The 13,726-nt window shown below is 42.6% G+C and overlaps 1 protein-coding gene across 1 annotated transcript in view; it reads left to right on the top strand.

The window, feature by feature from the left end:
* Window positions 1–13,726, top strand: part of dtx1 (deltex 1, E3 ubiquitin ligase) — a 243,864-nt gene that overhangs the window by 208,086 nt on the left and 22,052 nt on the right. Inside the window, exon 5 of the mRNA XM_068005892.1 lies at window positions 6,445–6,506. Within this exon, the coding sequence (XP_067861993.1) occupies window positions 6,445–6,506 (62 nt within the window). The remainder of the gene's footprint in view (window positions 1–6,444; window positions 6,507–13,726) is intronic.

Below are 13,726 nucleotides of genomic sequence, written 5' to 3'. Positions count from 1 at the left end.
TTGTTTTTTTTTGGTGATTTGTATATTCGGAGACCTTGTAGGTAACACCTGTCTGTCTGCACATTGATTGCCTTGGCAACGGGCAGTTGAAAAAACTGTCTGTAATCACCAAGCATTGTTCTGTGAATTATAAATGCGATTTCATTTCGAGGATTTCATTTCCAACAAACGTTCACCTGAGGTAGGAGGAAGCCTCCGAAAGCTTGTGAATTTAAAATAAAATTGCTGGACTATAACTTGGTGTTGTAAAATTGTTTACATTCATCACAGATGTTCATATTACTGCAAATTGTTAACCGTTCCTGGTAAATTTGCTGTCAGGAGTTATATATAAGTATCATGTACTTGAAGTATATAAATTCTTATTGCGACGGTGTATGAAATTCAGCTTGTTTTTTTTCCCTAATGTTTAGTAACACAGCAGCTCATTAAACAGACACTGTATCTGCCCATCGGAATTGGCCTTTCAGGAATGTGGTGGGATTATTAATTTCTCTGAGTGATACCCTGCTCTCCCAGTGCTATTAAAGACTGAATTCTGAAAAAAATGTATTAATTTAGAGCTAATGAACACCAAATTGGTATTAAACCTCCCTTGGGGTCCTAAGGGGATTAAAAGGCTTTATTATGTCAGACTGTTACACAGAATCTCGGTGTTACCCCTGACCATTTCAACGGCCTTTGATTAAATTAGAATTTAAAGTTAAATCCCCAAATGAAAATGAAATCTTTATAAATCTGCTAACCATAAAGTATCCAATGCGTTCTTCATTGCTATTAATTTGCATATACAGAATTCCACATGGAACTCAGCGTCCCAGCTATCCCTGTTATCTAGTTTAATGTTACAAATGGCAGTTGCGTTTATCCCTAAATCTGCCCATTGTTTGCTGTTACATAAAAACTATTTGGAATCTGTTTCTAAATCCACCTCAGTGCAAACTAAACCTACCTCAGGGGTCATTGTCTTGCTGTCACCAAGTCAGCTGCATTGCCACGATAATTGTGCATTTGTATTGTGGTTTTGCAATGATGTCTCTGGGTCCTGATGCTGTAGAACCTGCCCTACTTGCATTGTGGGTTGGCTCATGTGTACGATTCCGCTGTAAAATAGCATAATGACCTGACCCTTTAGTGTGTGAAGGTTGGGAAAATCTTATACAGGTTAGTGGGAGCTTAACTATTTCACTGGCCTGTACAATGTGAACATGAGAGTATCCACACTCCTCACATACCACCGATCACTCCTCCCATATCACCTGCTACGCCTGCTGGATCCTCAACTTCATCTCCCATATTCCCACCTGCTCCTCCTATATAACCTGCTGTTCTTCCCGGATCAGTTACCGCTGCTGCCATATCACTACCACTCCTCGCATATCACTACCACTCCTCGCATATCACCACCCCTCCTCCCGTTTCACCCACCGCTTCTCCCGTTTCACCCACCGCTCCTCCCGTTTCACCCACCCCTTCTCCCGTTTCATTCACCGCTCCTCCCGTTTCACCCACCGCTCCTCCCGTTTCACCCACCCCTTCTCCCGTTTCACCCACCGCTCCTCCCGTTTCACCCACCCCTTCTCCCGTTTCATTCACCGCTCCTCCCGTTTCACCCACCGCTCCTCCCGTTTCACCCACCGCTCCTTCCATGGTTCGCCATGGTTCCTACTCAATGTATTTCCAACAAACCCTGTTGAGAGTGCAAGTGTTTGGGTGAGGACATGATTGTTTTCAGCTGTAATGCTGCTCTGCCAAATTAGCCTGCCAATGTTCACTGTTAAAGCTCATCCGTGGATCAAGGCCACTTGGGTGAGGTACCGAAGGGATATTGATGCCAGTGGAAACATAATTCAGCAAGCAGTCAACACCTTCAGGAGTGAATGGGAGGAGAGGAAATTGGTGAGGGAAAAACCTTGGGGAAAAATAGATAAAATACATAAAGCTTGAAGCTCGCAGTAGGATAACATTCTACAGATTTAATTGCTGAGCCTAGAATCTGTCACCGGGTCACATTCTAAACATAGTAACTGCCAGTCTGCTTAATGCCTTAAATAAATTCATCATGAGTAATTCTAGAAAATGTATCTTTTACAACACCCAACCCTATATAGCCCCTTCCCTAATCAGACTTCTGTATTGCCACAAAATGGTAATTATGCGATTGCACTGGTTTTCTTGTTAGTTGTTAACACATCTCCTCTTGTTTCATCCACTGCTCCTCCCGTATCACCACCACTGGCAGATTAAAGGCAATGCTACCACTTCAGCTGTTCTGGGACAGTTACTTTCTCAGGCAACAAATAGTACATTTTTAAGACCATCCATAAGCCCCTCAATGCTTTTGTCTGGCTAACACTCTTCAGTATTCTGTGTGCAGTATCCATTTAACCAGGAGGCTGCTATCTGAGAAATGTAAGCTCCACTTGGTAACAACCCAATGGATTTAAGCAATGTATAGAATTAAATCTTCAGCTTGTTCATTACAGTAATAGTTCCCTGAGGGTGTGCTGGAAAATGCCCAGGCTTTCAGTAATACATTGTCTTTGCGTTGATGATAATTAGCAGCGCACTCACTGTTGACAGTTCGGTCGGCAGTGAGAGCGCTGCTATTTTCCCAGCTCCTTGCCCTTCATTGATCAATGGATGCGTTTACAGTTTGTCCTCCCTATGGGTTAATCTGTAGCTTCTTGTGGGTTATGAAGACCTTGCCAGCAGAATCCTTTTTACAGGCTTTGACTACCATAACATCCATTGTAGTCGTGCCCCTTTTATATTGCATAGGTGTTTCTACTTAAAGCAGTTCCACAATGTGCTGGTGCTCCTGCCGTTTTGGAATGTGCCCCATTTTACATTGCGGTCTGGATTTTGGAACATCAGCGCAAGAAGGAAAAAGTGGCCTTGAATGTGTTTAAAATCATGACTTTGTTTTCTGCCTAGGGGCTTTCCCTAATGTCAGAGAGACGACACGCACAGGCCAGAGGTACAACGATTGTATTGCTGACCTATACAGCCTGTGAAAATGGCAGCCAGTGGTATTCAGTGACACATTTATATTCACCCATAGTAAGAGTGCTGTGTCTGGAAGAGCCCAAGAAAATCATCTGCAGAGGTGGTCTTGGTTCCTTTGGAAGGAGTAGCATTCCCTCATTTATATTAGTGTTTCTACCAAATTTGGGTCTATCTTCGATGGGAGCATTGTAATATAAAGGGAGCATAACTCAGATTCTGTTACACTCAATCCATCAGCAAGATCACCTTTCCTTGATTATGGTTCCTACATTTAAGAATTAGATCATAATTACAAAAGTCAGGGATTTTCACATTTCACTCCTATGTTGGGTTATTACTAACTCACAAATCATCCGGCGAACATGCAGAGTGCTATTGGTTGAAATGCATTTGCTATCCAGGATTAACAGATGATTTGTTTTTTTATCAAGAATCTTTTGTCCTTGGTTTTTAAGTAAACAATAATATTTCCACTTAAGCATTATTAATGAACGATAATTCCACAGCAATATACATACAGTTCCTCATTCATTGTTTCTACAGGGGTGTGACTGTATTTGTCTACTGTCTTGTTTTCCAGTTTATTAATATCGCCAGTGAGATATTAATAAACTGGAAAACCCTTTGTAGCAATGTCAAGTTTTTAAAAATTTGTTTTCGGGATGCGGGCAACGTTGGTACGGCTGCATATATTGCTCATCCCTAGTTGCTCTGAGGTGGTGTCAGGGCCCTCTCCTTAATCTGCTGCAGTCCCTAATGATGCTCCCACAACGGTATTAGGTAGGGAATTCCAAGATTTTGACCCAGCAACGATGACCGATCAGTGATATGTCCAAGTCAAAATGGTGTGTGACTTGGAGGGGGAACGTGAAGGTGATGACGTTCCCATGATGCGGCTGGCCTTATCCCTCTCGGTGGTAGAGGTCACAGGCTGAGAGATGTTTTCAAAATAAGCTTGATGAGTTGCTGCAGTGCATTCTGTAGACCGTACGTACTGTAGCCACAGTGTGTTGGTAGTGGAGGGGGTGGATATTGAATTAATTGGCAGGGGCGCCAATCTGATCTCTCCTGAATAATGTCCAACTTCTTTAATGTTGCTGTGGCTGCTCCATCCAGGCAAGTGGCGGATATTCCATCTCACTCCTGACGAGCCTTAGAGAGGCTTTCAGAGTCAGTAGACGAGCCATTCATCACAGAGTACCCACCCTGTGCCCTGCTCTTGTAGCCATGCTGTGACATGGCAGGTCTAGTTAAGCTTCTGGTCAGTGGTAGACCCCAGGATGTTGAAGGTAGGAGACTCGGTGATGGTGGTACTGTTGAAGGACAGGGGGATGTAGTTGGGCTTTTTCTTGTTGGACATGGTCATTGTGTGGCATTTATGTAGTGCAAATATTACCTGCAACTTATCAGTCCAAGTCTGGATGTTGCCCAGGTCCTGCTGTAGGCTGGCATGGGTTGCTCCCTTATTGAAGATGTTGTGAATGGAGCTGAACATTGTAGAATCATCAGCCCAACTCCTAATCTTATGACAGATAGATGAAGCAATTGAAGATGTTTAGGCCAAGGACACTCTCCTGGGGAACACTGGCAGCCATGTCCTGGCGCTGCAGTGATTGGCCTCTGACAACCATGACCATCTTCCTGTGTGTCAGGTTAGACTCCAGCCACTGGAGGGTTTTTCTGTTGACCCCCATTGCTCTGAGTTTTGTTAGGCTCCTTGGTGCCATACTCCGTTGAATGCTGCCTTGATGTTCCAGTAGAGACCCAAGAACATTAACATCTGTGGGATTGCAGGGGAAGGGGGAGCACAAATTTCAAGTATTGTAACTGGAACAGAGAAAAATCAGGGGTTAATTTTGACTTTGGACGATGGTGTAATGGGCCCAATATCGGCTCAGCCATCGTTAAACCCCTCTCCTGGTTTTCATTATCAGTGACTTCAATGGAAACAAAATTCGGGAGAGGGGCCAGGTCGATATTGGGCCTTTTTACACTATCGCCCAAAGTCAAAATTACCCCCCAAGTGTCCACATCCTCTCCAGCCCTTGAATTGGGCATTTAAACAGCGAGCAATTTGTTAGTGTGTGGACTAAAATACATCTGTAAGTCGCTAGGCAGCTGATGAGGAAGGGAGTTTCTTGCTCTCCCAGGGATTTACGCTGTGATGCTGATGTGTACGTCTGCAGTGCAGGCACTAATGCTGTGGAGGATGCCACTTTCAGAGGATCGTGAGTCCGTGGAACTCCCTTCCCCAGAGAGCGGTGGAGGCAGGGTCAATTCATATTTTTAAGACCGAGTTAGATAGATTCCTGGTTAACAAGGGAATCAAAGGTTATATTAGGTAGACGGGAAAATAGGGGTGAGTTCACAATCAGATCAGCCATGATCTTATCAAATGGCAGAGCAGGCTCGAGGGGCCGAATGGCCTACTCCTGCTGTTAATTTGTATGTTCATATATTCCATTTTCCCACTTTATTTTGCCTTCTTAGCCTGAGTAACCCATTGGCATATCACATTTCATTTACATTGGGCCTGAGTGGGGGAGGGGGGTTGGGGAGAGGACAGAAGGATAATCAAAGGATTTTCCTGGTAATGTTGCTGGGACTCCTAGGGTTGCTACCAGCCTACAGTGAGCAATTAGACAATGGGATCTTTGCATCAAATAAGTTAGACGGGACCTCAGTTAAATGTCTCGTTCAAGAAATACTGCCTCCGTCATTACCATGCTCCCTTAGCACTGTACCTCCTAGTTACAAGGTCATGAGAGAAGAGAGAAAGGCCCGATAAAGAGTGAGGTAAAGATGAAACAAGTTTTTAATAGCATAGTTTCAGAAACAAATAAAGATTCTCTTAAATGATGCCACATACAATTCGTAGTCAGTGATTAATGACACATTTCTGCTTATGCCTTGAAACCTGTCTTTTTGTTTGAAGTCCTGCTTCTATCAATTACCATCTGCTGCATTTAGACTGTAGAGCAATGGTGCTGAGTTTTCAGGATTGGCTGAGGTTTGGAATAAACTACAGGATAGAGGCCAAAAAAAATATTTATTTTCCAAAACACATTCTTCAAGTGGGAAAAGAACTAACGCTGCTAGAGAATTTGCAATGATGGAGAAGGCTGTCAAACTCTTTGATGTATGAACCCATGCTTATTGGATTCTGTAGCCATTATAGACCTCAAACAAGGTTATTGTGCACAGAGGCATTCCTGCAGCGTTTAATAGGCTGTGTTGGCCCTGTGCAAAATAGTTTAGGGTCCTCAACTTTCTGTCATCATTTTTTGTGTGCGAGCTGCTGCCTTTGCAGAATTCTACTAAAAAAAAACTAGGCTGACCTACATACAGCACCTGAAACGCTGGAGTGAGGGATTTTTGTTTCTCTTCCTGGTGTCACAGATAATAAAGGATGTGTGATCTCTTTCTCTCTGACAGGAAAAGCTCCAGAGGATGTGGTGCGAAGATACATGCAGAAGGTCAAGAATCCACCAGATGAGGTGAGGGTTACCTATCAAACTATCCCTCAGTCAGAGCACTACAGAAAGACCAGAAGGTGATAGGTGGCAATTCACTTCACCTTCTCCCTGTCATTATTTCCATCTACACGGCAGGAACAAAAACTATGCTCATTACAGCTGCGACACTTGAACCAAATGCCAGTGTGATTTTATTCTGTCCTTACTTCAAACAACATGAAAAATATGCTACTGTTTTATGCTGGATGAATAGAAATCTGGCCTGAACAAAAGAGATTTCTTTTTAAACATAATAAATGAAAAAGGATGTGTGTGTTTCTAGGTCAAAACATCTCCGTTTGTATGTCTGTTTCTCTCGCTATGTTTTTCATTGATTCATCATTTGTTCTAGGACTTCTTTGTGTCATAATTTCTCGACTGTCATTGTCTCTGATTCTGAATTGTCTTTGCCTGTGATCATGTTCCTATCTGTCTCTGTAAATGACTGGAATAGACTGCATTTTTATAATGTTCTTTCTTACAAACTCTAATAATAAAGAATATATTTGGTGATGAAACTGTATAATCCCAGCCTTCCCATCCTACCTGACATTCCTGCCAAAAGAAAGAAAGACTTGCATTTATATAGCGCCTTTCACGACCTCAGGATGCCCCAAAGCGCTTTACAGCCAATGAAGTACTTTTGAAGTGTAGTCACTGTTGTAATGCAGGGAAACGAATTTGACAGCAGCTGCTTCTGAGCCTGGGGCTTGTTGAAAATAACATATCTTTTAAATTAATTCTCTTGTGTTCAAAACCATTGGTGACCACAGTTTGGATTTGCATCTTCATCAAAGCAGTGTGAAAAATGGGCCAACTTCTCATTCTCAATCCACAGACCTCCTCCTTCAAGCATTTTTGTTTGAACCTTACAGGATGCAGTAGAACTCAAATCATTTTACTATGTTGTACCATGATCAATTTATTAATATAGAATTCCAAATTAGTAAATAATTTTCTACTCATTTCAACAACAACATGCATTTATATAGCATCTTTAACATAGGAAAACATCCCAAGGCACTTCACAGACACGTAATCGAACAAAAATTGACACCAAGCCAAAGAAGGAGATATTAAGAGGGGTGACCAAATGCTTGGTCAAAGATGTAGGTTTAAGAATGGTTTTAAAGGAGGAGAGGGAGAGGTGGAGAGACAGAGAGGTTTAGGGAGGGAATTCCAGATCTTAGGGTCTAGATGGCTGAAGGAACAGACGCCAATAGTGGGGCCGAGGATGATGGGTGAGTGGATCTTGATGTGGGTTAAAAAAAGGGCAGTAGAGTTTTGGATGAACTCAAGTTTATGGAGGGAGGAGTATTCAGTACAATTTTAGCCGTTTGATGTCACAATAGAGCTCATTGTGTACAATAATCTTACATTTGTTGGAGCCCATCAGCTAGTCACAATTCACTTGAATTTAAAATGAAAAAAAGACTTTATACTTTTTGGCACATCACAGAGCTGGCTTTTATCTGCTGGATCATACTGCCATAATGAATATACTTCAAACCCATGTATTGCTGTGATAAGCCTCAAGCACATTACCATCTAATTTGCAAATTTCTTTCTCTTATTTTGTTATTTTGCCACTCTTAATTTCCTGTCTAACCTTTTCACTCTATTTCTATCCTTTGTCATTAATGTTGGTTGGTTGCCTAATGCATAAGTAGGATTTTGCGCATGGCAGTAAGAAGCCACAACTAAAACATTTAAACTGTCGATGTGACAGTAAGGAGTACTTAAACTATGGATATAATAGTTTCTGTGCAGTCAGGCATTTTGCTGGAGAATTAAAATTGACACCTTTAATGATTTAGAATTTTGCTTACAACTGAACATACCAGAAGCTCTTTTAAATCTTCAATATATCGTCTGTCAGTTCACTGCTTAGTCATGAAAACGGCACTGACAACCATGAATTTCATCAATTAAACAAAGACAGCTGTACATTCAAAAATGGAAAAGCTGGATAGAAAAATGAAGGCAGTTTGGGGAAGATTGGTAGTGCAATGGAACATCGGCCATCCAAGGAGCATGTCATAGATTCAGGCCTAGAGCCTTCCTGACACTTAAGATCATCGGCCTAGAAATTGGACCTCATTGCACCCACTTTAAGGGTGGAAAACAGGCACAATGAGGGCCAATTTCAGGGACCAACGTCCTGCGCCCCAAGGATGCCTGTTATTGGGTCAGGCCAGTTTTCGGGGCGACCGCCTAAAACAGGCGTTAGGCCCCTCATAGCATATGCAAGTGGCCTAACACCCGATTTAGGACCTCGCTGAGAAATTGGGCTGCTCTGAGCTCAGGTTTTGCTGGCGTTGTTGCGGCCTAGCAAGTGATTGTCACCAAAAAAGGTAAATTAAAGAATATATATTTTTAATTAATGGCAGGAGTATTCCTCCCAACTCCACAGAATTCCTGAAGGATACTGCCAGCCATGATCGCGCACCCCCCCGCCAATCTCGCTGTCCTCCCCTCCCCCCCCCCCCCCCTGCACTTAGCTTAGGCTGCTGCCGGCAAGGTAGGAGAAGGGCCTCCCGATTTGGTTGAGCATTGCAGCCGTATCGCCACCTTCATGACTGAAACCGGGCGCCAACGGATTCCTACCCCATTGTCTCTTTTGGAGGCTGCGTTATCACAGGAAGTTGGCCCACTGAGGTGTCATAAGCACATTTCCTGTTGGCCAATGTAGAATAGCATTGACCGAGTCTTGACAAATGTCATGGTCTATTGTCGCGGCTCGAGTAGGTTACAATGTGACAAGTGGCTCCTGCAGGACATGATAGTGGTGGGGAGGGGGTAAAATCAAGGATTTAGAAAGAAAAAATCTGTTTGTGGCTTTTAATGGATTATCTTTCACTGGACTGCTCGATTGATTTAACATGAATGCTGAATGTGGCCCTCGATCCAAATACAGCATAATAAGTAACACGGCTGATGTCTAGTAACAGAGAAAATGGCCAAGAACTCCTGCAGTTGTTAAAAACGCAATCCATATATATTTTAAACAAAGCCGTTTTTAATAAAAGTAGTCACTAACGTCTAGTGGTTATAGTGCTGGAATAGCGATGCGGGGGGGCTGACTTCAAATCCCACCAGAGCAAATTGCAAAACTGAATTCAATAAATCTGGGAATTTGACCACGAAACAAAACCTGCTAGATTATTGTAATGACTAATCTAGCCTATATGTGACTCCAGTCCACACTATGAGATTGACTTCTAATGCTTTCAATGCTTTGCTACTGTTGCTTACACCCCGAGAAGAAATATTTTTTTTTGAACTTCTCATTATGACTAATTTCTCATTGTCTGCTCCTTCATTTTCAAAATCATTACAAATTTAATATATTAAATTTTTCAATTGATTTTCCTGTGAAATTTTTCATTCAGCAATCTGTTACTAATGCACTTAAAGTTTTAAATTCAATCATAGAATATTACAACACAGAAGGAGGCCATTCGGCCCGTCGTGCCTGTGCCGGCTCTTTGAAAGAGCTGTGCAATTTAGTCTCACACCCAAGCTTTTTCCCCATAACCCTGCAAATTAGTCCTCTTCAAGTACATGTCCAATTGCCTTTGAAAGTTCCTATGGAATCTGATTCCACGACCCTTTCAGGTAGTGCATTCCATTTCTTAAGAACCCTCTAGTTCTTTTAACAATTATTTTAAATCTATGACCGACCCACTTGTCAGAGGAAACAGTTTCTCCCTACTTGCTCTATCAAAACCCCTCAGAATTTTGAATGCCTCGATTACATCTCCCCTTAACCTTCTCTGCTCTAAGGAGAACAATCCCAGCTTCTCCTATCTCTCCACATAACTGAAGACCCTCATCCCTGGTATCATCCTGGTAAACCTCCTCTATACCCTCTCCAAGGCCTTGGCATCCTTCCTAAAGTGTGGTGCCCAGAATTGTGCACAGTACTCCAGCTGAGGCCTAACCAGTGATTTGTAAAGGTTTAACATGACTTCCTTGTTTTTGTATTTATTGCCCCTATTTACAAAGCCAGGTATCCCATACGCTTTCTTAACCGCCTTATCAACTTGCCCTGCCATCTTCAAAGATTTGTGAATATGCACCCACAGGTCCCTCTACTCTTGCACCCCCGTCAAAATAGGACCATTTAGATTATACTGCCTCTCCGCGTTGTTCCTCCCAAAGTGCATCACTTCACATTTATCCGCATTAAATTGCATCTGCCATGTGTCTGCCCATTTCACCAGTCTGACTGTGTCCTCCTGAAGTCTGCTACTTCCCTGCTCACTATTTACTACGTTGCCTAGTTTTGTATCATCCGCAAACTTCGAAATTGTACTCCTCATACCCAAATCCAGGTCATTTAAATATGACAAGAAAAACAACGGTTCTAATTCCGACCCCTGGGGGACTCCACTGCATACTTCTCTCCAGTCAGAAAATTATCTGTTCACCACTACTGTCTGCATCCTATCCTTTAGCCAATTACGTACCCAAGTTACCACTATCCCCTTAATACCATGTGCTATTAATTTCTGCACAATGGGCAGGTTCTTTCAATGAAATCAAATGCAAAGGAAGGTCAATTAAAACCAGGGCTCTTTAAAAATGGATAATCAATCTATGTAATAGTTAAAGCAATTTATTTATCAACCAGTAGTTGGGATTGTGGTGTGGAAAGTAAGAAAAGTGTTAGACTTCAACCAGCATTAGCATTTTGCCACTTTTTTCTTATCACAAAAGGGAAGTGTAGATCATAAAATCATAGAATGACACAGCACAGAAACAGGCCTCTGGCCTATTAAGTGTGTATTTTTCTCTTCATGGTCCATCTAATCAAACCCCACACTCCCGCTCACTTCCCATACCTTTAACAGTCCTCTTTTCAAGCAACTAACTGATTCCCTTTTAAAAGAATGTATGGATTCTGCTTCAATTTTTTTTCTAATATGCCCTTTAATTCTTTTTGTGATTACCTTAAATTGGTGCCCCTTAACCAACAAAGTCTTGAAATCTTCCAGTATTTCGCTCATAAAATTATTTTCCAAACAACCTGATGTTATTCTAAAACCTAATGAGAAGCAGTTATTGACAGCTCCTCATGAATACTTTCTTGACACAAGGTCAGACCATTTCTCAAATGTTTTCGGCACTTTCACATTGAGAATGTGGTATTAGCATCAGGAACATGTTGCTCACCCAGCCACCAGCACAATATAACACAATGGGGAAAATTCCAACATTGCCCAGGACCCAACTTTTGGTGGTCCCTGAGAGCAGAAATCAGACAGGTAGAAAACAGGCGCTTGTTTCTAAATGGCTCCCCAATGGTGCAGATGGCACTCAGGTGCACTAAAAAGGGGGAGAGCCACATTTGGAAGTTGCAGATCTCTACCTTAGCAGCGTTCTCCCAGAGCCCAAGCCCGAGTATAAAACTGCCTTTTGTTCTAATTTTCTTTCCTCCTATCCTGAAGGCCGTGACTGGTGCTGTTGTGCTGTTCCACGGGTGGCATCAACCCTCTGATACCTCGCGCAAGTAATCCCTCTTCATTGTTAGCCCGCACAGTGAGTCCTGGCAAACTATTTAACTGTGGGAACATCACATCCAGGCAGCATATCAATACACTAACATTTTCCAGCAGAGAGAGCTCTAGCTGACTTTTTCCCTCTCCTTAGCCCAGGGGAGCTGAGGCAGCTGTAGAATCACCACTGCTGCCCTTGTTTAGGTGAGTTAACTCATCGTAGCCCAGACATCAAACCAGGGACTGTTCTGGTCTGTTTGGCTTATTTATACAGTAAGCTATTATTGGAGCCCCTGAGATCATATCTTCTGATGCTAGCAGAACAAATGGAGTTATCTCTTTTACACCTAATTTGGAATCAATTATCCACAAAGATGCAGCTGAAGGATGGTATCAGAGGAGCTATGGCCTTGAACAACATAACATCCTGCTGTACAGGCACAGGTAACCTATGTCCTGCTGTGGTTGGTAGCAGCTCTTCCTCATTACTGTGCATCTGAAATACTTGAGTGGGTTGCAACGGAAATGGTAATTAATAACTAATGAACAGCTCTTTTGCCGAAAAGTGATCAATGTACTCCCCCGGTGTGGCTAAATGCACACATGGTAATATACTGAGCCGTACAGATCAAGAGGGTCCCAGGTTCAATCACTGGTCTGTGCTGAGTTAACCAATCTCAGCCAGAGAAGCAGTAGAAGTGCTACAATTGGCCTCAGCACCCCTTTGCCTGGACTCCATTGACACAGGCAACTGTATCCAGTCCCATATTAATTCCTATTGACCCATCATCCCCATCCTCGCTGACCTAGATTGGCTCCTTGTCTCCCAATGGCATTAAATTTAAAATCTTCGTCCTTGTCTTCAAATCCCTTCATGCCTTTGTCCCACTGTATCTCTGCAGCTTCCTCCATTCTTACATCTCTTTCCATACCATTCCGTCCACAGTTTTGGCTTTTTGTGGATTTGCACCATTGTCGGCAGATCTTTCAACCACCTCCAGAATTCCCTCCCTAAACCTCTCTGCCTTTACACTTCTCTCCCTACCTTTGAAAAACCTTCTCAAAATCCATCCAGCAACCAAGCATTTGGTCGCCTCTCCTAACTCTCCCACCACGGCTTGGTGGCATTCCTTTATATTTTCCTTTCCCTCCCTCCCCCGTGAAGCACCATAGGATATTTTCTAATTAAAGGTGCTTTATGAATGCAAATTGTTCTTGTTGCTTAAATGTTTGCTTGCATGGGCATTGGGTGAAGACAGGATTGTACTCAGCTGTGATGCCCTCTCTAGGCTCTCGCATGAACAATGACACTTGGATGAGACACCAGAGAGCTAGCAGCCCCACAATAGCCACATCTCAGCATGGGTCTTTTCCTTCAGTAAAGGACTGGGCAATGAAGTGAGGTGTTTACAGTTAAATATTTTAAATTCTCCGATTTGGCAGCATGTGGAAACTGGTTGGATGGCATCGGGTTCTCCATTTTTGGACACACTAAACCATTTCATGTTCTGCAGGACTGACATTTCACATGCAAAAATTCAGAGGCATCACTCAGTGATCATCTACACTGTTCCACAATCCAGTTAGAGCCACTTAAGGTTTGACCAAGGATGTGTTATCTGTCGAAAAAACTGAGACTTGCCCATTAACCTGGTCCAACAATAGCTGGCATCAGATGAAAATTGTAAAGTTACAGTTTGA

This window comes from Heptranchias perlo, chromosome 25, assembly GCF_035084215.1.
Source record: "Heptranchias perlo isolate sHepPer1 chromosome 25, sHepPer1.hap1, whole genome shotgun sequence".
NCBI lineage: Eukaryota > Metazoa > Chordata > Chondrichthyes > Hexanchiformes > Hexanchidae > Heptranchias > Heptranchias perlo.
The sequence above is the reverse complement of the archived record's forward strand: the minus strand, read 5'-3'. Positions and strand labels throughout refer to the sequence as shown.